Raw genomic sequence first — 26,088 nt, 5'->3', positions numbered from 1 at the left:
GTACTATTTTGGACACACTGTCCTCAGGCTCCAGCTTTATGTTTTATGTTGATAGTATTAAAACAAAGAAAACAATCTGAAGTTGTTGTTTTTAAGTTATATATACCATGATTTTACCGGTCCGGCCCACTTGGGAATAGATTTTCCTCCATGTGGCCCCTGAGCTAAAATGAGTTTGACACCCCTGCCTTAGAAGAAGAATCGCATCTGTGAAAAAAACATTCATTTCGCTCCCTGATTTGCATACTGCTGCTACTGCTTTTTGAGCTCCATACAGCGATGATCTGTAGAAGTGAAGTTATAAAAACATTATCTGAAGATGGTAATTCCTCACTGCAGGAACAATAGGTAGTGAGGAGAGAGTATTCATGTAAATGTATTTGAACTCACATTTCACGTTAGAAATATTATATTTTTCATGTTTTTTCATCTTTTTAAGCACTACTAGCCGTTTGGGAGCCAAATGAACGGCTATTTTAGGTAAACAGAGCCAAACGCCCCGGAAGTAGTTTTTCAAGGGCAGAGCAGTTCGGAAGCGGATCGGCTTCGGCTAACAGATTCCAGTATGTAACAACAACAACTTTGAAAACAGATTGCACTGAGATATACCTTTTATAATATTTAGAAAAAATTACGACCGAAATTGCTAGCTATTGGCACGCGCTGATACTTGTTCTGAATGGGTTGTATCACAGCGTTAGCTTGAGCATTGGCCATGCATGTTTATTGTTTATTGCTTGCAAGTGCTATGTCTAGCCAATTTACCGAGACATTGTTAGCTTTGCTTGCTACTATGTAAAGGTCAAGTTTGGGGCGTAAAATGATATCTACACACTATCCCATTATGTTATACATTTAATTCAAAGGAAAGGGAACTAGTTAAAGTTAATTCTTTCTGGTAAATAAGCAAACGTTCGACAGCTGTCTGATGCATCAGTCTGCAGTAATCTATAATGTGCTTCTACCACTTTGTTTATTTCACTTACATAATAAAACCCAATAAATCTTGCGAGTTCAAATCCGTTTGCGCATGTTTAAAAATAAATACTTTTTTTGTATTGTTTTATTGACTGTGACAGGTAGAGAAGGAGATCCAGAGAGTAGGGAATGAGGTGGGATTTTTAACCCCATCTCCAGCTGGCATGTGTGGTCTGGAGTCAGCAGTGCTACCACTAGACCAGACTCCGGCACCCATTTGCTCATGTTTGTGAACTTTTTGTCAGTGAAATTATCCCCTCTCTCTCTCTTCCCCACCTCTCCAAGGCTGATCGACCCATTCAATCAGCTCCTGGCGGACCATCGTCATGACCTGAAGAACTGTCCCGCACCCATTGAATCATGAATGACAAGCTGGTTTTCCTGGGCCTCCTGTACTTTGTCCAGGGGATCCCCTATGGGCTCCAGTCCTCGCTGCTCCCCGTCTACCTCCGTGGGGCGGGCCATTCCCTCACGCGCATCGGCCTGACCAAAATCCTCTACTTCCCCTGGGTGCTCAAGGTCCTCTGGGCGCCCCTGGTGGATCGTGTGGGTACCAAGCGGCGCTGGCTTGTGGCCACTGTCTCTGGCCTGGCGCTCACCTGTCTCTTCAGCGCTGCCCTGTCCCCAGAGACCCACATCTGGTGTGTGGCAGGGACACTGCTGGCCATGAATGCCCTGGCGTCGGTTCAGGACATTGCGGTGGACGGGGCCGCTGTGGGACTTCTGAAGGGCCGCAGCGAGCTGGGCCTGGGCAACACGGCCCAGGTGGTGGGCTACAAGGCCGGCTCGGTGTTTGCCGGGGGCGGGCTCCTGGCTGTGATCGACGTGGCCGGGTGGGGCTCTATGTTCATGCTGTTGGCCTTTGTGTACTTCGGAGTGGCACTGTTTGTGTGGGGGGCCCCCGTGCTGGATGATGAGCTGTTGAGGGGCCAGGCAGAGGGGAGGAGAGGGGTCCAGTCGGACGCTGTGCATCCCTGGAGGGTGTGGCAGAAGCTGCTGTCAGTACCTGGGACGCCCTGGACCATGCTCTACGTTCTCACATACAAACTGGGTAAGTCTACTAGTCTGAGTCTGACAACCATGCACACTTACTGATTGCACCAACTGGAGAAGTACCTAAAAGTCCTAACACTAAACCTAATCCACTGCCAGGCTACTACATAAGAAACCCACTTGGTCATAAATAATTAGACCATTTGCCAAAACATGTTTTCTCATAGTAGTCCATAGTTGAAAAGCACACAGATAAATCTACACTGAACAAAAATATAAACGCAACAATTTAAAAGATTTGACTGAGTTACAGTTCATATAAGGAAATCAGTCAATTGAAAAATTCATTAGGTCCTAATCTATGGATTTCACATGACTGGGAATACAGATATGCATCTGTTGGTCACAGATACCTAAAAAGGTAGGGGCGTGGATCAGAAAACCAGTCAGTATCTGGTGTGACCACTATTTGCCTCATGCAGCGCGACACATCTCCTTCGCATAGAGTTGATTAGGCTGTTGATTGTGGCCTGTGGAATGTTGTCCCACTCCTCTTCAATGGCTGTGCGAAGTTGCAAGCGTTTCTTATTGGACAAGCTCTGATAATCCCTCCCTGTTTCAGTCTGTTTTCTTCTGTTTGGTAATAATGAATGCAACCCTGTGTAGTGTTTACTAAGGCACGCAACAGAACACATTTTTAAACGGTTTGCAATGGTGAACAGAATTATGCATTTTATATTGGTCCAATCCAAGTAATCCCCTTGCTGTTTCAGTCAGTTTTCTTCAGTTTGGTGCCTAAATGAACACAACGCAGTCCTATAGCCGCTTTTGTGAGGTAAGGAAGACTGAGAGGTGCCTTTTCTCCATTCAGCTGTGGTCTCATTTCTTGCCAACAGATGTCTCTGTTGCCATATCCTAGACTAGAGGGCCCTGCTAATCTTGCCTGTTGATGGATGAAGGGAATGGGGTTATTACCAGGGAGTCCAGAACCTACTAAAAGTCCTGTTCTTAGAAAATATGAAAATTTAAGCTGTGTGAATAGCATTGATGTACAAAGCAACAGGTATATATTAGGCCTAGTGAGATGTTAGGAATGTTGTCCTTTAAACAATTTTTTTGTGGTTCATATTTGCAAGAGAGAAAGATTTGTGATAAACACAGTTTGGTGTTAAGCTGTGTGTGTTTGTGTGTGTGTGTGAGAGAGAGAGTTGATATCAGAGTTTGGTGTTTGGCAACAGAAGGAGATTATGTAAGGATTAGGCCTGGAGTGTCTTTGTGTCTGTGGCTTAAAAAAAAAAAAAGGAAACTGAAATGGAAGACGCAGCATCACACTGGTCTTTGTGTGGGTGGTGGGAAAACATGCTATTTTACATTTGCATACGTTTGCTTGTGTGTGCAATAGTTTTTTCCTGTATATGTGTGTTGTGCGCATTTGTGTGTGTGTGTGCGTGTGTGTGTGTTTGAGAGAGATAGTCTGTTAGGGTTGGCACAGTAATCAGATGTGCCCAGGCAGACACTAGACAGGACCCCCCCCCCCCCCCCCCCCCCCCGACACTAATCCGTCTGAGGGGTTCACCAGCATCATTTTCATCTCATCATCATTATCACCACTGTCACCTTCTCCATCGCAATCATTGTCTTCATCGCCATTATCGTAAACATCCTCATCCTCATAATGTTATAAATATTAACATCATTCGGTCCAGGACGATACCAGTATTGCGATACTCGTTATTATCGTGTCCAGGAAACAAAACACAAAGCGTATTTTACTTCTTTAGGAAAACAGCCCTAATGTTGGAAACAAACATCATTATGTTGTCATCCAGAGTCACTTTTATTTATTTTCCAAGCTATAGCACACTATTCTTCATATAGCAGGTTTTTAAAGGACCAAAGAGTTTGTTCTGCTTCGTGTTTTCATTTTTGCCATGGAAAAATAGTGAGATACTGGTATCGTCATAGCCCTAATAATCATCATAGCTAATATAATCAACACTTGTATAATTACAAATAACCATCTTAGTTGTCCACTCTTCAATTCAGACTAAAAGGTCAGAATGTTTGTGTGCAAGTGTCGGACATGATCAGTCTATAGTTTTAATGGTAGGTTTATTTGAACAGTGAGAGACAGAATAACAAACAAAAAATCCAGAAAAACGCATGTAAAAATACATTTTAATGAGGGAAATAAGTATTTGACCCCTCTGCAAAACATGACTTAGTACTTGGTGGCAAAACCCTTGTTGGCAATCACAGAGGTCAGACATTTCTTGTAGTTGGCCACCAGGTTTGCACACATCTCAGGAGGGATTTTGTCCCACTCCTCTTTGCAGATCTTCTCCAAGTCATTAAGGTTTCGAGGCTGACGTTTGGCAACTCGAACCTTCAGCTCCCTCCACAGATTTTCTATGGGATTAAGGTCTGGAGACTGGCTAGGCCACTCCAGGACCTTAATGTGCTTCTTCTTGAGCCACTCCTTTGTTGCCTTGGCCGTGTGTTTTGGGTCATTGTCATGCAGGAATACCCATCCACGACCCATTTTCAATGCCCTTGCTGAGGGAAGGAGGTTCTCACCCAAGATTTGACGGTACATGGCCCCGTCCATCGTCCCTTTGATGCGGTGAAGTTGTCCTGTCCCCTTAGCAGAAAAACACCCCCAAAGCATAATGTTTCCACCTCCATGTTTGACGGTGGGGATGGTGTTCTTGGGGTCATAGGCAGCATTCCTCCTCCTCCAAACACAGCGAGTTGAGTTGATGCCAAAGAGCTCGATTTTGGTCTCATCTGACCACAACACTTTCACCCAGTTCTCCTCTGAATCATTCAGATGTTCATTGGCAAACTTCAGACGGTATATGTGCTTTCTTGAGCAGGGGGACCTTGCGGGCGCTGCAGGATTTCAGTCCTTCACTGCGTAGTGTGTTACCAATTGTTTTCTTGGTGACTATGGTCCCAGCTGCCTTGAGATCATTGACAAGATCCTCCCGTGTAGTTCTGGGCTGATTCCTCACCGTTCTCATGATCAATATAACTCCACGAGGTGAGATCTTGCATGGAGCCCCAGGCCGAGGGAGATTGACAGTCTTTTGTCTTTCTTCCATTTGCGAATAATCGCACCAACTGTTGTCACCTTCTCACCAAGCTGCTTGGCGATTGGTCTTGTAGCCCATTCCAGCCTTGTGTAGGTCTACAATCTTGTCCCTGACATCCTTGGAGAGCTCTTTGGTCTTGGCCATGGTGGAGAGTTTGGAATCTGATTGATTGCTTCTGTGGACAGGTGTCTTTTATACAGGTAACAAGCTGAGATTAGGAGCACTCCCTTTAAGAGTGTGCTCCTAATCTCAGCTCGTTACCTGTATAAAAGACACCTGGGAGCCAGAAATCTTTCTGATTGAGAGGGGGTTCAAATAGTTATAGTTATTTCCCTAATTAAAATGCAAATCAATTTCTAACATTTTTGACATGCGTTTGTCTGGATTTTTTTGTTGTTATTCTGTCTCTCACTGTTCAAATAAACCTACCATTAAAATTATAGACTGATCATTTCTTTGTCAGTGGGCAAACGTACAAAATCAGCAGGGGATCAAATACTTTTTTCCCTCACTGTATGTATGTGCAAGGGTGTGTTCGTGTGTCTAACTATGTGTGTGAGGTCTGCCTGGAACCCCCCCCCCAACACACACACACACACACACACACTCCTCTCAGACCCCACTCTCCAACACACTCTTTATGAACACAGTGAGTTTGCTCTGTGTACAACCACACAACCAATGACAGCGAGCCATTTGGATGACCCCTGTGTTGCGGCCACCACTAGTCAAATGGAGAAAAACTTAACCCTGTATCAGTCAGTGGTTTACTTAGGGCCGACATCTACCTACTGTGGATGGATGTTATAGTGTGGAGGCAGGACTGGTCCAGGGATTGCATGAGAAGATGTTAGTGACGGTGAGAGACAGTGTGTGTTTGCGTGTGTCTGTGAGAAGACAGAATGGACGATTCCTCTGGGAAGTGACCGGGTGGGTGGTGGGGGGAATGAGCTTAGATGAGACTGACCCCCCCCCCCCCGCCCGCCTGCCCGCCATGCACAGCCGTAGGTTGGAGTAGGAGGATAGACTGTGAGACACAGGAGAGATGATGGAAGAGCGTGGTGAGGGGGCAGAGATGGGTTGGGGTTGAGAAGTGGGGGGAGAGAGGGGTGTGGGGTGTAATTTTCCAGAGGGAAAGAGGAAGACTGAAGGGGGGATGAATTAATGAAGAACCACCACATGGTGCCCAGAGAGCGACATAGACAGAGATGGATAAAGGCAAAGAGGCCTAAAGAGAGAGGACAGTATTACGATGGTATAACATTACTTTTCCAATACTGTGTGGGGTGTTCCCCCAGAGGTTTAATTTGTAAAGCAAACCCACCAGTGACCGTGTTTGGTTGTCCATAACACTGCTCCCCTGGATTGCCTTGTCAGTGTTTGTTTGCTTTGTCAACCAATAGATATACAGTATCTCACAAAAGTGAGTACACCCCTCACATTTTTGTGAATATTTGAGTATATCTTTTCATGTGACAACACTGAAGAAATGACACTTTGCTACAATGTAAAGTAGTGAGTGTACAGCTTGTATAACAGTGTAAATTTGCTGTCCCCTCAAAATAACTCAACACACAGCCATTAATGTCTAAACCGCTGGCAACAAATGTGAGTACACCTCTATGTGAAAATGTCCAAATTGGGCCCAAAGTGTCAATATTTTGTGTGGCCACCATCATTTTCCAGCACTGCCTTAACCCTCTTGGGCATGGAGTTCACCAGAGCCTCACAGGTTGCCACTGGAGTCCTCTTCCACTCCTCCATGACTGACGACATCACGGAGCTGGTGGATGTTAGAGACCTTGCACTCGTCCACCTTCCGTTTGAGGATGCCCCACAGATGCTCAATAGGGTTTAGGTCTGGAGACATGCTTGGCCAGTCCATCACCTTTACCCTCAGCTTCTTTAGCAAGGCAGTGGTCGTCTTGGAGGTGTGTTTGGGGTCCTTATCATGTTGGAATACTGCCCTGCGGCCCAGTCTCCGAAGGGAGGGGTTCATGCTATGCTTCAGTATGTCACGGTACATGTTGGCATTCATGGTTCCCTCAATGAACTGTAGCTCCCCAGTGCCGGCAGCACTCATGCAGCCCCAGACCATGACACTCCCACCACCATGCTTGACTGTAGGCAAGACACACTTGTCTTTGTACTCCTCACCTGGTTGCCGCCACACATGCTTGACACCATCTGAACCAAATAAGTTTATCTTGGTCTCATCAGACCACAGGACATGGTTCCAGTAATCCATGTCCTTAGTCTGCTTGTCTTCAGCAAACTGTTTGCGGGCTTTCTTGTGCATCATCTTTAGAAGAGGCTTCCTTCTGGGACGACAGCCTTGCAGACCAATTTGATGCCGTGTGCGGCGTATGGTCTGAGCACTGACAGGCTTACCCCCCACCCCTTCAACCTCTGCAGCAATGCTGGCAGCACTCATATGTCTATTTCCCAAAGACAACCTCTGGATATGACGCTGAGCACGTGCACTCAACTTCTTTGGTCGACCATGGCGAGGCCTGTTCTGAGTGGAACCTGTCTTGTTAAACCACTGTATGGTCTTGGCCACCGTGCTGCAGCTCAGTTTCAGGGTCTTGGCAATGTTCTTATAGTCCAGGCCATCTTTATGTAGAGCAACAATTATTTTTTTCATATCCTCAGAGAGTTCTTTGCCATGAGGTGCCATGTTGAACTTCCAGAGACCAGTATGAGGGAGTGTGAGAGCGATGACACCAAATTTAACACACATGCTCCCCATTCACACCTGAGACCTTGTAACACTAATGAGTCACATGACAATTGCCCCAGCGTTGTCCAGGGTAGTGGAGGGAATGGCCGGCAGGGATGTAGCTCAGTTGGTAGAGCATGGCATTTGCAACGCCAGGGTTGTGGGTTTGATTCCCACGGGGGACCAGTATGGAAAATAAAATAATAAAATAATGTATGCACTAACTGTAAGTCGCTCTGGATAAGAGCGTCTGCTAAATGACTAAAATGTACAAATGTAATGTAAACTTCCGACTTCAACTGTAGTTGGTCAGTACACTGGTGACATGTAGGTAGGGCTGCCAAACAAAAACCTTTGATTTCAAAGTTTAACAAACCATACAACTCTATGCACAAGGATTACGTTGAACAATTTACACAGAAAATTTCACAAAAACACATTTACTGTAAGAACTATGCAGATGCAATGTTTGATAACAGAATTACGGTAAAATCTCCTTCAGTTTTTTATGTGACCATGTTTCCAAAAACGGAATGGCGTATCAGCTATGACATGACACCTTGAATTAGATTTTTTTGGTTGGTCCGGACCAGACCAAATCTGAAACAATCATAGACGTACATCTGTTTCACAAGTTTGGACATCACAGCACAGTGGAGTTCAGTACAATAGATTATGGTAAATTAGAAATTTTCAGTACAGTACAATACAGTACATTATACTACGGGATGGGCACGGTTATTCGAATATCCGATCGGACGTTAGTATTCCAATAATTGTGCGAGTTCAAAAAAAATATTATAGGCCTCTTTTAACACTGAAAAGGCTTTTTCTAAATTAAATTAAAACATCCATGTGATATTGTTACATACTAGGATATACAGTGAGGGGAAAAAAGTATTTGATCCCCTGCTGATTTTGTACGTTTGCCCACTGACTAAGAATTTTTTTTCCAGAAAAACGCATGTCAAAAATGTTATAAATTGATTTGCATTTTAATTAGGAAAATAAGTATTTGACCCCCTCTCAATCAGAAAGATTTCTGGCTCCCAGGTGTCTTTTATACAGGTAACAAGCTGAGATTAGGAGCACTCCCTTTAAGAGTGTGCTCCTAATCTCAGCTCGTTACCTGTATAAAAGACACCTGTCCACAAAAGCAATCAATCAATCAGATTCCAAACTCTCCACCATGGCCAAGACCAAAGAGCTCTCCAAGGATGTCAGGGACAAGATTGTAGACCTACACAAGGCTGGAATGGGCGACAAGACCATCGCCAAGCATCTTGGTGAGAAGGTGACAACAGTTGGTGCGATTATTCGCAAATGGAAGAAACACAACAGAACTGTCAATCTCCCTCGGCCTGGGGCTCCATGCAAGATCTCACCTCGTGGAGTTGCAATGATCATGAGAACGGTGAGGAATCAGCTCAGAACTACACAGGAGGATCTTGTCAATGATCTCAAGGCAGCTGGGACCATTGTCACCAAGAAAACAATTGGTAACACACTACGCCGTGAAGGACTGAAATCCTGCAGCGCCCGCAAGGTCCCCCTGCTCAAGAAAGCACATATACAAGCCCGTCTGAAGTTTGCCAATGAACATCTGAATGATTCAGAGGAGAACTGGGTGAAAGTGTTGTGGTCAGATGAGACCAAAATCGAGCTCTTTGGCATCAACTCAACTCGCTGTGTTTGGAGGAGGAGGAATGCTGCCTATGACCCCAAGAACACCATCCCCACCATCAAACATGGAGGTGGAAACATTATGCTTTGGGGGTGTTTTTCTGCTAAGGGGACAGGACAACTTCACCGCATCAAAGGGACGATGAACGGGGCCATGTACCGTCAAATCTTGGGTGAGAACCTCCTTCCCTCAGCAAGGGCATTGAAAATGGGTCGTGGATGGGTATTCCAGCATGACAATGACCCAAAACACACGGCCAAGGCAACAAAGGAGTGGCTCAAGAAGAAGCACATTAAGGTCCTGGAGTGGCCTAGCCAGTCTCCAGACCTTAATCCCATAGAAAATCTGTGGAGGGAGCTGAAGGTTCGAGTTGCCAAACGTCAGCCTCGAAACCTTAATGACTTGGAGAAGATCTGCAAAGAGGAGTGGGACAAAATCCCTCCTGAGATGTGTGCAAACCTGGTGGCCAATTACAAGAAACGTCTGACCTCTGTGATTGCCAACAAGGGTTTTGCCACCAAGTACTAAGTCATGTTTTGCAGAGGGGTCAAATACTTATTTCCCTCATTAAAATACAAATCAATTCATAACATTTTTGACATGCGTTTTTCTCGATTTTTTGTTGTTGTTATTCTGTCTCTCACTTTTCAAATAAACCTACCATTAAAATTATAGACTGATCATGTCTTTGTTAGTGGGCAAACGTACAAAGTCAGCAGGGGATCAAATACTTTTTTCCCTCACTGTACCATGACATTTCAAATGATTAATTTAATAAAACAAACTTTTTAATATAGTTTTTATGACGTGCAAGGTGCGCCCCATAAAATAAAAGCAGTAGCCTGTAGATGTGTGTAGCTTGTTGTTTATGTTGGCCAATCAAAGGGGCTCAATGTGTAGCAAGTGGAGTGAGAGTTCACTAAAGCAATGCAAGAAGGAATAAAATTACTGTTTTATCTGAATGGGGTTTGAGAGAGAGCGCAGCATGAGGCCTCAATTAGCTTCTCTAGGCTACTCCAGTCAAGACACGTCCTGGGATGATAAACAACACTTAGTTATCACTTTTGCCTTATGGCAAGGTGCTCCATCATGCTGGAAAAGGCATTTGTCGTCACCAAACTGTTCTTGGATGGTTGGGAGAAGCTGCTCTCGGAGGATGTGTTGGTACCATTCTTTATTCATGGCTGTGTTCTTAGGCAAAATTGTGAGTGAGCCCACTCCCTTGGCTGAGAAGCAACCCCACACATGAATGGTCTCAGGATGCTTTACTGTTGGCATGACACAGGACTGATGGTAGCGCTCACCTTGTCTTCTCCGGACAAGGTGTTTTCCGGATGCCCCAAACAATCGGAAAGGGGATTCATCAGAGAAAATGACTTTACCCCAGTCCTCAGCAGTCCAATCCCTGTACCTTTTTGCAGAATATCAGTTTGTCCCTGATGTTTTTCCTGGAGAGAAGTGGCTTATTTGCTGCCCTTCTTGACACCAGGCCATCCTCCAAAAGTATTTGCCTCACTGTGCGTGCAGATTCACTCACACCTGCCTGCTGCCATTCCTGAGCAAGCTCTGCACTGGTGGTGCCCCGATCCCGCAGCTGAATCAACTTTAGGAGATGGTCCTGGCGCTTGCTGGACTTTCTTGGGTGCCCTGACTCTGCCTTCACAACAATTGAACCTCTCTCCTTGAAGTTCTTGATGATCCGATAAATGGTTGATTTAGGTGCAATCTTACTAGCAGCAATATCCTTGCCTGTGAAGCCCTTTTTGTGCAAAGCAATGAGGACGGCACGTGTTTCCTTGCAGGTAACCATGGTTAACAGAGGAAGAACAATGATTTCAAGCACCACCCTCCTTTTTAAAGCTTATTCTAACTCAATCAGCATGACAGAGTGATCTCCAGCCTTGTCCTCGTCAACACTCTCACCTGTGTTAACGAGAGAAACACTGACATGATTGCAGCTGGACCTTTTGTGGCAGGGCAGAAATGCAGTGGAAATGTTTTTTGGGGATTAAGGGGATTTTCATAGCAAAGAGGGACTTTGCAATTAATTGCAATTCATCTGATCACTCTTCATGACATTCTGGAGTATATGCAAATTGCCATCATCAAAACTGAGGCAGCAGACTTTGTGAAAATTAGTATTTGTGTCATTATCAAAACTTTTGACCACGACGGTACAGTACTGAACTCTACTGTACAATACTGTAATGAGCTCTACTCTACTGTACAGTACTGAACTCTACTGTACCGTACTGAATTCTACTCTACTGTACAGTACTGTACTTTTCTTTACTCTACTGCAGGGGTTCTCAAAGTGGGGTCCGAGGCCCCCCCCCAGTACTGTACTGTTCTCGACTGTGCTCTACGTAAGTGATAATGCCCAAGAAGCCAGTGTTTGGAGGATATATTGGCAAACTGTTACCAACATATTCAAATAATGATTGACATATTTTCTTTAAACATAATTTTTATGTATTTAGTCATACTATTTCATCCTTCCACAAGATATAGTCCCGATACAAATCTAGGGTTGCTACCTAAACCGGCTGGTTGTTCGTTCTTATCCCTTGCTTGCTAGCTAGCCAACTACGGCTAATTTACAGTCACAACAAAAAGTCCAACCAGAATAACAACAGTAGCTGCATTTATATTTGTTTAAGCTGTTTTCTAGTGGCATTTTTTTGGATACATCCATAATGAGCTAATGAGGCGCAATTTCGCCTGGCATAGAAAATGTCCTCTCTCATCAGGACACTGTTGTTCAGAGGAGCTAGCCAACAACACAGCTAACACAATCACTTCAAACTGAAGCTGGAAAGACTGCAAACTAGCTGCACTTCATTTCGTTTTACCTTTTTTCAATTGACATTTCTTTGTGTATAACCATAAAAATTATGCTGATTCATGATTTCGACTGGCTGAGAAAAGCTGCCTGCCTGTCTGTCTCATCCCGACACGTTCATTACTATGGGACAACTGGAGATCGAATTTGAATATTGAAACAATGTTGCAAATATCGGAGAGACCGACAGCAAGGTTTATACAAATCTCTGCTGTTGAAAACTAAATGTTAGTCTAAGATAAATGTGAGATAATGTCTAGATGCTTTTTATGGTGGAAATCAAGTTTATAAAGTGCCTGGCTGGGCTGATGAGACAGTGGATTGCGCAGTCAGATGAAACAGAGAAACTTGCGCAATAGACACCGGCTGGAATGCAGTTTTAACCAATCAGCATTCAGGATTAGAACCACCCCTTGTATAATACGGTACATTACTGTGCTGTCCAAACTTGTGAAACATCGATGTCTATGATTGGTTCAGATTTGGTCAAGCCAGGGCGGACTGACCAAATTGCAACTACTTTTCAACGTCCGTGGCCGTCCGTGTCAGTCGCTACTCAGTGGGTGAGGATGCTTGTTACAGTAAATGGAAAGAGGATGGGTGGTAGGTGTCATGGTAGGTATCAGTAAGAGCCGGGAGAGGTGAAATGAACTGGACAGAGAGAGGAAAGAGAGTGAAAGGGAGGGGTTGTCCAGACTGTTTTCACAGTCTTGCTTTGACCACCACATGACAAAAAGAGAAAAGAAAGCAGTTATGAGCTGAACATAACAGTATGCCAGTGGAAGGGAGGACAGTAGCAGGTGACCCAACTGTGGTTTGTGACTACTCTGTCCCATTGTAGCCAATTCAATTGCAGTAATTTCGTTACTGATTTGTTTTATTAAGAATTATTACGTTTTAATCACTTCAGAATTCATAAACAAACTTGATATCAGTAAAAACACTAACTAATTGGTAGGTCTACCTTTACCTTTTACTTCTGTGAACTTTTATTATACTCCCTCATGAGGGAGAGAAATTCGAAAAACATCTTAGAAATGTGGGTTTAAACAGAATTACAAGGCACATGGCAGTGTTTCCTAAACTTACCTGAAGGCAAATCATTTCTCCAAAACTAAATATAAGTGTTGATATTAGTTGGCAGGGGGTCTTTACTTCAACATTATTGTGTTTTGATGTATTTCTAATACCTTTTACGACTTTTTCTGGTAGAAGATGTCTAAGACCCCTTTTCCATCTGTTTGACCAGAAATCAAAGCCATTGCTTATTCCTAATTTTTGGGATGGGAAATGGTTGAAAAATGTATATACTGTATGCCTTCATTTCTCAAAAATATAGACTCTTAGCTTTCATTTGACACCCAATTTGACATGCTCCTATGAACTTCACATGTTGGTGCTCATGGAAATGCCCATATTATATTTTTGCCATATCGCCCAGCCCTACATTTAGGATCCCAGAAGAATAATGGTGTTGATGGAGTGGTGTGGGTGTCCAGGTGCTATGGAGCTCTGTAGTTCAGCAGCTTTCTACAGCTGGAAGTAGACAGGTTGGAGAAGACAGTTATAGTCAATGTTCCCTAAGGTGCACTCGGGTGCACAGCTCCCCTTGGACTGCTGCGCAGAATAAATATCAGCCCAAGCAGAGAAGCACTATATTGAACTTCACTGAACTTTCTAGAGTTTTCCCCTTTAGTTAACACTATCAACGTTTCGCTCTACTATGGGAATTGTGATCGAATCAATGCAATATTTCCCACTTTCAATTTAACATACTGTTACAAAACAAACTATGCAAGAAATCGTATGCAAAACTAACTTTGCAGGAGATGTTCTTGTAGGCAGAGTGCATTGGAGTAGGATTCTATTGCATTGACAGGCATGACTCTACACAGATCGGTGCGCCATAACCAATCAGAGCTGAAGTAGGCCTATATGCAAATAGCCATTGCCATATATACAGTGCATTCGGAAAGTATTCAGACCCCTTACTCTAAAATGTATTAATCATTTTTTTTTCTCATCAATTTACACACAATACCCCATAATGACAAAGCAAAAACAGGTTTTTAGAAATGTTTGCAAATGTATTAAAAAATTAAAAACACAAATACCTTATTTACACAAGTATTCAGACCCTTTGCTATGAGACTTGAAATTGAGCTCCGGTGCATCCTGTTTCAATTGATCATCCTTGAGATGTTTCTACAACTTGATTGGAGTCCACCTGTGGTGAATTCAATTGATTGGACCTGTAAGTCTGCTAAATGACAAAAAAAAAAAAAAATTGTACCAAACAAATTCTATAGCATTGAAGTTCCCCAAGAACACAGTGACCTCCATCATTCTTAAATGGAAGAAGTTTGGAACCACCAAGACTATTCCTAGAGCTGGTCGCCCGGCCAAACTGCGCATTCGCAGTTTGACAGAGCTCCAGAGGTCCTCTGTGGAGATGGGAGAACCTTCCAGAAGGACAACCATCTCTGCAGCACTCCACCAATCAGGCCTTTATGGTTGAGTGGTCAGACGGAAGCCACTCCTTAATAAAAGGAACATGACAGGCCACTTGGAGTTTGCCAAAATCCACCTAAATAACTCTCAGACCATGGGAAACAAGATTCTTTGGTCTGATGAAACCAAGATTGAACTTTTTGGCCTGAATGCCAAGCGTCACGTCTGGAGGAAACCTGGCACCATCCCTACAGTGAAGCATGGTGGTGGCAGCATCATACTGTGGGGATGTTTTTCAGCAGCAGGGAGTGGGAGACTAGTCTGGATCTAGGGAAAGATGAACGTAGCAAAGTACAGAGAGATCCTTGATGAAAACCTGCTCCAGAGCGCTCAGGACCTCAGACTGGGAAGAACACTACAAAGACCCTAAGCACACAGCCAAGACAACGCAGGAGTGGCTTCGGTACAAGTCTCTGAATGTCCTTGAGTGGCCCAGCCAGAGCCCGGACTTCAATCCGATCGAACATCTCTGGAGAGACCTCAAAATAGCTATGCAGCAACGCTCCCCACCCAACCTGACAGAGCTTCAGAGGATCTGCAGAGGAGAATGGGATAAACTCCCCAAATACAGGTGTGCCAAGCTTGTAGCTTCATACCCAAGTAGACATGAGGCTGTAATCACTGCCAAAGGTGCTTCAACAAAGTACTGAGTAAAGGGTCTGAATACCTATGTAAATGTGATATTTAAGTTTTTTATTTTGAATGAATTTGCAAAAATTTCTAAACCTGTTTTTGCTTTGTCATTATGGGGTATTGTGTGTAAATTGATGAGGGGGAAAAAAACTATTAATCAATTTTAGAATAAGGCTGTAACGTAACAAAATGCGGAAAAAGTGAAGGGGTCTGAATACTTTCCGATTGCACTGTATATCTGTGCCATTCACTTTGAACTGGACTGTGTTTAGGCTACAGCATGAGCGGTCGAGAGTAGATGCGCTTTTCTTTTGTAGATCAAAGCGAGAGTTGCATGTAGCCACGTGCACATTTGTTCATATTCTTTGCTAGTTAGTGAGTTATTAGCCCACTTATAGCCAATGTCTATTCAACAATGGGGGAGTGTTTGCTTCTAACAAGCACAACATCTGTGCATTTCTAGCCATCTTTGAAAAGCAAGTCAGCTAAAGAGCTTTTTTGATCTCTTAAAGGGGCAGTGTTGTATTTTGAGGCATCTTGAAAAAGCTAAGTAGACAATAGGCGGAGGGTAGCATAATTTGTCTGATTCTCTGTAATAATGGTATGGGAATAATAATGCTTTTTATTTTGTAAAGTGGTTTCATGCATCAAAAACAACATTTTCAGTCACCACCTTGTCTGAAAGACAAGTGGATAAACATGTTATTGTCAAGCCCTGCATGTTTTTTTCCCAAACGTCTCATAGAATGTAGGCCTACATTGAACACCACACATTGGCTGCTACTGTAGGCTGAATGATAGAATAGCTATTTCCATGTTAAAATGTGATGGAATGCATTTTCGCCATTGTTTTTGATGGTTGGCCATTCTGGTAGGCCTACATTATGATCAAGTAGCCTACTTGGCCACAGTTAAAACTAACTTAAAGCGGGTACAGCCTCAGTGTTCACAGTAAACGTGCACTGGAGATTGCACAACATTTTCACGAAGTTTGCGCTCAGCAAACCTGAAATTTGCTCAGTGCTGAAGAAATGTTGAGGGAACATTGGTTATAGTTCATGTTGTTAATGGAGTAAAACGTAGTTGGTAACGTAAGAGCATTTTAGCAAAGTGACCCATCTGGTTAGGCGGGTTGGGGTTCAAGTTGCCTTGCTTTTACCCTTGGCCAATTGCCACACAAATAGTATTTTTCCTGTGCTTCACCCTAGTCCCTTAGGTGGTCAAAAAACTCTATGACACCCTGCACACCTGTAGGGATGGCTGTTAGTGTGAGTGTGTGGGGTCTCTATTGTCTATGGAAGGTTTATGCACTGTAGATCTGTGGTTTTCTGGATCTCTCTGTATCGTGTGCCCAGGGTGGGTTGTGGCTTGTTGTTTTCTCCCAAGTGTCCTCTGTGATCCCCTCTGATCCTGGCCTCTTCTGTCTGAGCTTCGTGTGACCACTCTGTGATCCAACCCTTCTGTGTGCTCATTGACTCTTCAACCCTCCTCCCCTCACATGCTGATCCCCCTCCTCTTCTCTCGCTCTCTATCTTTTGCTCTCGCTCGTACACAAACAAAAACACCTCATTTTCCATCAGCAACCTGTCAGCCCTCCTCTGCCCGCCCCCCAGCACCAAATTTAGGACAGCGTTTAATCACCTCGTATTGGACAAATATTTGTTTCATCAACAAGTCGGATGCGAAGGATATTCTACAGACACCCGACAAGGCCCAAATCCCTGTCATTCGCATGAGAAAGAGACAGAGATATCGTGGACATAGGTCGGGGTGCCTTGTAAGGATCCGACGGCGAACGAGTAAACTGCCTCTTCCATCAATTCTATTAGCCAACGTTCAATCATTTGAAAATAAATTGGACGACCTAAGATCAAGGTTATCCTACCAACGGGACAGTAAAAACTGTAATATCTTATGTTTCACCGAGTCGTGGCTGAACAACGACATGGATAACATACAGCTGACGGGATATACGCTACATCGGCAGGATAGAATGGCTGACTCCGGTAAGACAAGGGGTTGCGATCTGTGTATATTTGTAAACAACAGCTGGTGCATAAAATCTAATACTAAGGAAGTCTCAAGGTTTTGCTCGCCTGCGGTAGAGTATCTCATGATAAGTTGTAGACCACACTATTTACCAAGAGAGTTTTCATCTTTATTTTTCATAGCTGTCTATTTACCACCAAAAACCGATGCTGGCGCTAAGATTGCACTCAATGAGCTGTATAAGGCCATAAGAAAACAAGAAAACGCTCATCCAGAGGCAGCGCTCCTAGTGGCCGGGGACTTTAATGCAGGGAAACTTAAATCCGTTCTACCTAATTTCTACCAGCATGTTAAATGTGCAACCAGAGGAAAAAAAACTCTAGACCACCTTTACTCCACACAGAGACGCGTACAAAGCTCTCCCTCACCCTCCATTTGACAAATCTGACCATAACTCTATCCTCCTGATTCCTGCTTATAAGCAAAAACTAAAGCAGGAAGCACCAGTGACTCGGTTAATAAGGAAGTGGTCAGATGACGCAGATGCTAAGCTACAGGACTGTTTTGCTAGCACAGACTGGAATATGTTTCGGGATTCTTCCGATAGCATTGAGGATTACACCACATCAGTCACTGGCTTCATCAATAAGTGCATCGATGATGTCGTCCCCACAGTGACCGTATGTACATACCCCAACCAGAAGCCATGGATAACAGGCAACATCCGCACTGAGCTAAAGGGTAGAGCTGCCGCATTCAAGGAGCGGGACTCTAACCCGGACACTTGTAAGAAATCCCGCTATGCCCTCCGACGAACCATCAAACAGGCAATACAGGACTAAGATTGAATTGTACTACACCGGCTCCGAAGTTTGTCGGATGTGGCAGAGCTTGCAAACTATTGCAGACTACAAAGGGAAGCACAGCCGTGAGCTGCCCAGTGACACGAGCCTACCAGACGAGCTACATCACTTCTATGCTCACTTCGAGGCAAGCAAACCTGAAGCATGCATGAGACCATCAGCTGTTCCGGATGACTATGTGATCATGCTCTCCGTAGCCGATGTGATTAAGACTTTTAAGCAGGTCAACATTCACAAGGCCGCAGGGCCAGACGGATTACCAGGACGTGTACTCTGAGCATGCGCTGACTAACTGGCAAGTGTCTTCACTGACATTTTCAATATGTCCCTGACTGAGTATGTAATACCAACGTATTTCAAGCAGACCACCATAGTCCCTGTGCCCTAGAAAACTAAGAAAACCTGCCTAAATGACTACCGACCCATAGCACTCACGTCTGTAGCCATGAAGTCCTCTCAAAGGCTGGTCATGGTTCACATCAACACCATTATCCCAGAAACCCTAGACCCACTCCAATTTGAATACCGCCCCAACAAATCCACAGATTATGCAATCTCTATTGCACTCCACACTGCCCTTTCCCACCTGGACAAGAGGAACACCTATGTGAGAATGCTATTCATTGACTACAGCTCAGCATTCAACACCATAGTGCCCTTAAAGCTCATCACTAAGCTAAGGACCCTGGAACTAAACACCTCCCTCTGCAACTGGATCCTGGACGGGCCACCCCCAGGTGGTAAGGGTAGGTAACAACACATCTGCCACGCTGATCCTCAACACGGGGGCCCCTCAGGTGTGCATGCTCAGTCCCCTCCTGTACTCCCTGTTCACCCATGACTGCATGGCCAGGCACGACTCCAACACCATCATTTAAGTTTGCCGACGACAAAACAGTGGTAGGCCTGATCACCGACAACGATGAGACAGCCTATAGGGAGGAGGTCAGAAACCTGGCCATGTGGTGCCAGGATAACAACCTCTCCCTCAACGTGATCAAGACAAAGTAGATGATTGTGGACTACAGGAAAAGAAAGAGGACTGAGCACGCCCTCATTCTCATCGACAGGGCTGTAGTGGAACAGGTTGAGAGCTTCAAGTTCCTTGGTGTCCACATCACCAACAAACTATCATGGTCCAAACACACCAAGACAGTCAAGAAGAGGGCACGACAAAGCCTATTCCCCCTCAGGAGACTGAAAAGATTTGGCATGGGTCCTCAGATCCTCAAAGTTCTACAGCTGCACCATCGAGAGCATCCAGACTGGTTGCATCACCGCCTGGTATGGCAGCAGCTCGGCCTCTGACCGCAAGGCACTACAGAGGGTAGTGCATACGGCCCAGTCCATCACTGGAGCCAAGCTTCATGCCATCCAGGACCTCTATACCAGGCGGTGTCAGAGGAAAGCCCTACAAATTGTCAAAGACTCCAGCCACCCTAGTTATAGACTGTTCTCTCAACTACCACACGGCAAGCGGTACCAGAGCGCCAAGTCTAGGTCCAAAAGGCTTCTTAACAGCTTCTACCCCCTGCCATAAGACTCCTGAATGGCTACCCGGACTATTTGCACTGCCCCCCCACCCCTCCCCCTCTTTTACGCTGCTGCTACTCTGTTTATTATCTATGCCTAGTCATTTTAACTCTACCCACATGTACATATTACCTCAATTACCTCGACTAACCGGTGACCCCGCACATTGACTCTGTACCGGTACCCCCTGTATATAGCCTCCCTACTGTTATTTTATTTTACTTCTGCTCTTTAATTATTTGCTATTTTTAATTTTTTGACTTATTATTTTTTTCTTCTTAAAAACGCATTGTTGGTTAAGGGCTTGTAAGTAAGCATTTCACTGTAAGGTCTACACCTGTTGTATTCGGCGAATGTGGCAAATAAAATTTGATTTGAATGTTTTCCCTCTTTCCTCATCCCTTCCCCTCTTTATTTCTCCCTTTTCTTTCTCAAACCATGTCTGTTTCTCTCCCGTACCCCTTCTCTCTGTTTGTCCGTGTTTCTCCCTTACACCTTTCTCTGTCTTTCTCTCTTATCCATTATTTTGGTCTCCATCTTTCTACCTTACTCCTCTCTTTTTTTCTTTCCACCTTTTCCCTCTCTGTCTTTCTTCCTCTGTCCGTGTCTGTGTTTTTCTCCCTCTCCGATTCTCCCTCTCTATGTCACTATCTTACTCCCATACCCCCCTCTCAACTCGTTTCTTCTTTGTGGATGCCTAATGAAATCCCCACTGAAATTGACAATTGTTGCTTTGAGAGTATTTATAGTAATGAATAATCAGCCTTGTTGTGTTTGTCTGCACTCCCCTTTTAAAGAAATAATGCATTTGCAGCACTGAACGCTGTAAAGACAGAACCACTGGTAAAGAATCAAGACATGGGTGTAGGAAATATGATGAACTGCAACAGTAGCCTGTGGTTTATTAGACATAAAGGCTTATAGTGCTTATAACGTGTTATAACCCATTATACCTGCAGGCTTTAAAAGGGCAATCTGCAGTTCAAATAACAACAAAGCATCCACCCCGCCAGTGTTTTGGTAAATAGCTGAGGGATGGGGTTGGAGAAATGTAGCCACTCTCAAATTGATAGGATACAAGGACTGACCGTCCATGAGCTTCACATTATAATTATAACCATATTTCGAGGCTATACAGTGTTTGTTTAAAATAAGGCCTACATTGGTTACAAACAAAGAAGTAAAACAAGCTTATATTTTGGGTTCTGATGGGGTACGACAATTTAACTACCGGTAAGCCCATGTGGCATTTATAAGTTATATTCTTCAGGAATCAATGGGTGTATATCAATAATTTGAAAGTCAAAAAATGGATGTAGCATTCGCAGATTTCCCATTTTAAGTCAAGTCTTGCCGTAATTACAAATGGTCAAACTACCTACACTGTCGGATGTTAAAATGTTTCCCAGGTTTAAACTGATGATGGTGGGGAATAGTGAGTAGTAGAGTAGATGAATAGCTGTTGATGTTAGATCTGTCGTGTACAATATAGATGCTGAATGTGATGAATATGTCATCATCTCAACCTCTGTTTATCCCACACATTCTCCTGCCAATACATTTAGCTGGGCTGTCACACAGCATTGTCAGAACGTTTACGTGTGCGTTGTCTTAGCGTTTCCGTGCGCCGGGAGGTTTTCAGCATCTTCTCTGAACTCTTTGATTTCCTTCTCCGTTTCATGTCAAGGACTCTCTCTCTATTCCTCTCTCCATCTATTTTAGTTTTTCTCCTGGCCAAGTTGTGGCTGTGTGTTGTCTCTTTGACAGCAGTCTCTGAGCTGTCACTCAGCGCTCAGTCTTCCTGTCTCTGTGAAGTCACACTCCATTAATAATGGCGGTGGGGCTGAATATTTTACACTGTCGCTCGGCAGTACATTATCCCGCCTTTGACGCCACACAGCGACAGAAAGACAATTGTCTGCCTGACAACTTTTATTTCAACCGAGAGCTCTGTGACTGTGTTGTGTGAGGAAGTTTAGCATTTTTCTGTGCCCCCCCCCCCCCACACACTATATGAAAGCAATAGGCCCTTTTGAGAAATGGCAGAGGATATTATTTTTCTTGTTGAACATCTATTATTGACACTATCTAGGAATAGTGTGTGTTGTTTGATTTAGAAAAGACGTCAGCACTACAGTCGTGGTGAAAAGTTTTGAGAATGACACAAATACTAATTTTCACAAAGTCTGCTGCCTCAGTTTTGATGATGGCAATTTGCATATACTCCAGAATGTCATGAAGAGTGATCAGATGAATTGCAATGAATTGCAAAGTCCCTCTTTGCCATGAAAATGAACTTAATCCCCAAAAAACATTTCCACTGCATTTCAGCCCTGCCACAAAAGGACCAGCTTCCATCATGTCAGTGATTCTCTCGTTAACACAGGTGAGAGTGTTGACGAGGACAAGGCTGGAGTTCACTCTGTCATGCTGATTGAGTTAGAATAACATACTGGAAGCTTTAAAAGGAGGGTGGTGCTTCAAATCATTGTTCTTCCACTGTTAACCATGGTTACCTGCAAGGAAACACATGCCGTCATCATTGCTTTGCACAAAAAGGGCTTCACAGGCAAGGATATTGCTGCTAGTAAGATTGCACCTAAATCAACCATTTATCGGATCATCAAGAACTTCAAGGAGAGAGGTTCAATTGTTGTGAAGAAGGCATCAGGGCGCCCAAGAAAGTCCAGCAAGCGCCAGGACTGTCTCCTAAAGTTGATTCAGCTGCGGGATCGGGGCACCACCAGTGCAGAGCTTGCTCAGGAATGGCAGCAGGCAAGTGTGAGTGCATCTGAACGCACAGTGAGGCGAAGACTTTTGGAGGATGGCCTGGTGTCAAGAAGGGCAGCAAAGAAGCCACTTCTCTCCAGGAAAAACATCAGGGACAGATTGATATTCTGCAAAAGGTACAGGGATTGGACTGCTGAGGACTGGGGTAAAGTCATTTTCTCTGATGAATCCCCTTTCCGATTGTTTGGGGCATCCGGTAAACACCTTGTCCGGAGAAGACAAGGTGAGCGCTACCATCAGTCCTGTGTCATGCCAACAGTAAAGCATCCTGAGACCATTCATGTGAGGGGTTGCTTCTCAGCCAAGGGAGTGGGCTCACTCACAATTTTGCCTAAGAACACAGCCATGAATAAAGAATGGTACCAACACATCCTCCGAGAGCAACTTCTCCCAACCATCCAAGAACAGTTTGGTGCCGACAAATGCCTTTTCCAGCATGATGGCGCACCTTGCCATAGGGCAAAAGTGATAACTAAGTGGCTCGGGAAACAAAACATCGAAATGTTGGGTCCATGGCCAGGAAACTCCCCAGACCTTAATCCCATTGACAACTTGTGGTCAATCCTCAAGAGGCGGGTGGACAAACAAAAACCCACAAATTCTGACAAACTCCAAGCATTGATTATGCAAGAATGGGCTGCCATCAGTCAGGATGTGGCCCAGAAGTTAATTGACAGCATGCCAGGGCGGATTGCAGAGGTCTTGAAAAAGAAGGGTAAACACTGCAAATATTGTAGTTGACTCTGGACTATGTTGTAGATAGAATTACAGATGAACTGATTTGCGTAAAGTGTCTAACCTTAACTCCTCTCTCTTGTCTAACCTTAACTCCAACTGCTGTGTCCCCTCTCTCTCTCCACACATAGGTGAGCAGGGTGCGGTGACCATGTTCCCTCTTTTCCTGTTGGACAATCATATGACAGCACGCGAGCTGGGGTTCTGGAACGGCGTGATCGCAATGGGCTTCTCCATCTGTGGCTCCTCCCTTGGCGGCCTACTGCTCTCCCAGTTCAGGTAGCGTTCAGAGGCAACACGCTCCTGGTAGCGTTCAGAGGCAACACGCTCCTGGTAGCGTTCAGAGGCAACACGCTCCTGGTAGCGTTCAGAGGCAACACGCTCCTGGTAGCGTTCAGAGGCAACACGCTCCTGGTAGCGTTCAGAGGCAACACGCTCCTGGTAGCGTTCAGAGGCAACACGCTCCTGGTAGCGTTCAGAGGCAACACGCTCCTGGTAGCGTTCAGAGGCAACACGCTCCTAGTAGCGTTCAGAGGCAACACGCTCCTGGTAGCATTCCCAGTTCAGGTAGCGTTCATAGGCAACACTGATTTCAGTTTTACCTAACTCGCATGCTTCCATTACTTGTTTTGTAACTGATTTGCAATACTCACCAGCTGTTTTAAAATCATCTGTTTATTATCTACAGTGCCCATTTCAGCTTCACATGTCTCAGAAGCCTCCCTTTCTGTGGCACAGATATCACATCACCTCCACGCCACACACTGGGGTGTATATGTGTGTGTGTGTGTGCGTGCATGTGCGTATGTGTGTTTAATGGAAGTAAACACAGCCCTCAGAGCTGTGTAGCCTCTCTCTCTCTCTCTCTCTCTCTCTCTCTCTCGCTCTCTCGCTCTCTCGCTCTCTCGCTCTCTCGCTCTCTCGCTCTCTCGCTCTCTCGCTCTCTCTCGCTCTCCCGCTCTCCCGCTCTCTCTGTGGCCCCCCAGTGTGAGATGTGTGGCATGAGAGCAGCATGGGGGAGATGCTGTGTATCCTTCAATGTTTCTTAGAGAGGCAAGGAGACAGGCCCCAACAGAAACACTAGGCCCTGCAACTTCTACAGCTGATAACGCCAAACCATCCACCAATAGTCAACCATTTCTATTGACCTAAACTGAAGTTGTCTTAATTTTTTAAGAGATCAAAGATCACAAACTCTAATCTAAAACTCATATATTTTTTATTGTGCAAGCTGTGGTAGAACATATACTATATGGCCAAAAGTATATGGACTCCTGCTCGTCGAACATCTCATTCCAACATCATGGGCATTAATATGGAGTTGGTCCCCCCTTTGCTGCGGGCCATTCTACTGCCAATGTTTGTCTATGGAGATTGCATGGCTGTGTGCTCGATTTTATACACCTGTCAGCAACGTGTGTGGCTGAAATAGCCGAATACACTAATTCTAAGGGGTGTCCACATAATTTTGGCCATGTAGTGTACGTTTTGAAATGCAACACCTGCACATCAAAGCAGGGCTGAAGTCATTATGCAGTTATCACTATACACACAATATACATTTCACTACCGTGCGTCAGCTTTAGAGCTTTAAGTTCTCCTTTCAATTGCTAGTTAACCTTACACTTTCACCAATTACAGCACATACAGTACCCTAACTCAACCTTCATTGCATAAGACCATACATCTGCCCATAGTTTCCCATTATAGCTTTCGCCCTCAGCACATGAGATGTAATGCGATCTATAAATAACAACATTGTGTAGGTATTTTCCCACACAAGGCTTTACTGTGGATCACACAGCACCATATCCATCTCTAGCACTCACAAAGCTAGATGGGTTAATGATAATACTACAATTAGCATCGATCTGAAATAGGCCCTATATGAAGAGAATACCAATATATTGTCTTTGTATTAAAAAGTCTGTACTGAGGTTCTCTCACACTACCAGTAAAATAATAAGTCAGAATACTTTTTGTTTGAAATCTCTTTCACGGAAGTGCTGTCATATCTTTTGAGGTCTTTCTTTTCTGTCTGTCTGTCTAAGGACTCGGGCAGAATTGTCACATTTTCACACACAGAGGTGCGTTCACCTGACACTGTGCACTCAGTCCAGATTCCCACAGAGTGATTCCCATCCCTCTCCCAACACACATACATACACACACACTACACAAAGCCTATCCACCAGGCCGTTTCAATGCTCTAAAAGCTCATTTGGACGCTTATCCCGGGCCCCATCAGAAACGCCTGAGTGGTCAGAGACTGACCCCCCTCACACAGATCGCCATCGGCAACCTGAGAGCCTATATGGTATCGGGGCCCAGCCCGTGTGAGGTGTCAGTAGCGTGGCAGGTTCTCCTCTCTCTCCCCATCACCACGGCAACTCCCCAGAGAGCCAGATTTCAAAGAGTGTCATTGAGAAGGGAGGGAATAAAGAACGAAGGAAAGAATGTCTTTAGCATGTGAATGATAGCAGATTGGTTGTCAGGTTGGAAGGGCCCTGTAGGTCCTGTAGACTTAGACTGATAGACAGATTCTATTTGATATACAATTTCTGCGTAGTTTGTAGAACAGTCCCTTTTTTCACATTTCGTTGCGTTATAAAGTGGTATTGAAATTTATTTAATTGTGCATTTTTTTCATTAATCTACACAAAGTACTCCATAATGTCAAAGTGAAAAGAAAATTCTACAAATGTTTACAAATTAATACA

The 26,088-nt window shown here is 44.4% G+C and overlaps 1 protein-coding gene across 1 annotated transcript in view; it reads left to right on the top strand.

Annotated features, from left to right (window-relative positions):
* The first annotated feature begins 508 nt into the window (after window positions 1-508).
* The window catches only part of LOC311145173 (major facilitator superfamily domain-containing protein 3-like), a 43,989-nt gene continuing 18,409 nt past the window's right edge, over window positions 509-26,088 (top strand). The window contains exons 1-3 of the mRNA XM_084181382.1: window positions 509-563; window positions 1,264-2,029; window positions 23,500-23,647. Coding sequence (XP_084037508.1) covers window positions 1,339-2,029; window positions 23,500-23,647 — 839 coding nt within the window. The 5' untranslated portion in view covers window positions 509-563; window positions 1,264-1,338. The remainder of the gene's footprint in view (window positions 564-1,263; window positions 2,030-23,499; window positions 23,648-26,088) is intronic.

The sequence above is a fragment of the Coregonus lavaretus genome (genome assembly GCF_964263955.1).
Source record: "Coregonus lavaretus genome assembly, chromosome: 17".
Lineage (NCBI taxonomy): Eukaryota > Metazoa > Chordata > Actinopteri > Salmoniformes > Salmonidae > Coregonus > Coregonus lavaretus.
Note: the sequence above shows the minus strand (reverse complement) of the source record. Positions and strands in the feature narration are given on the sequence as shown.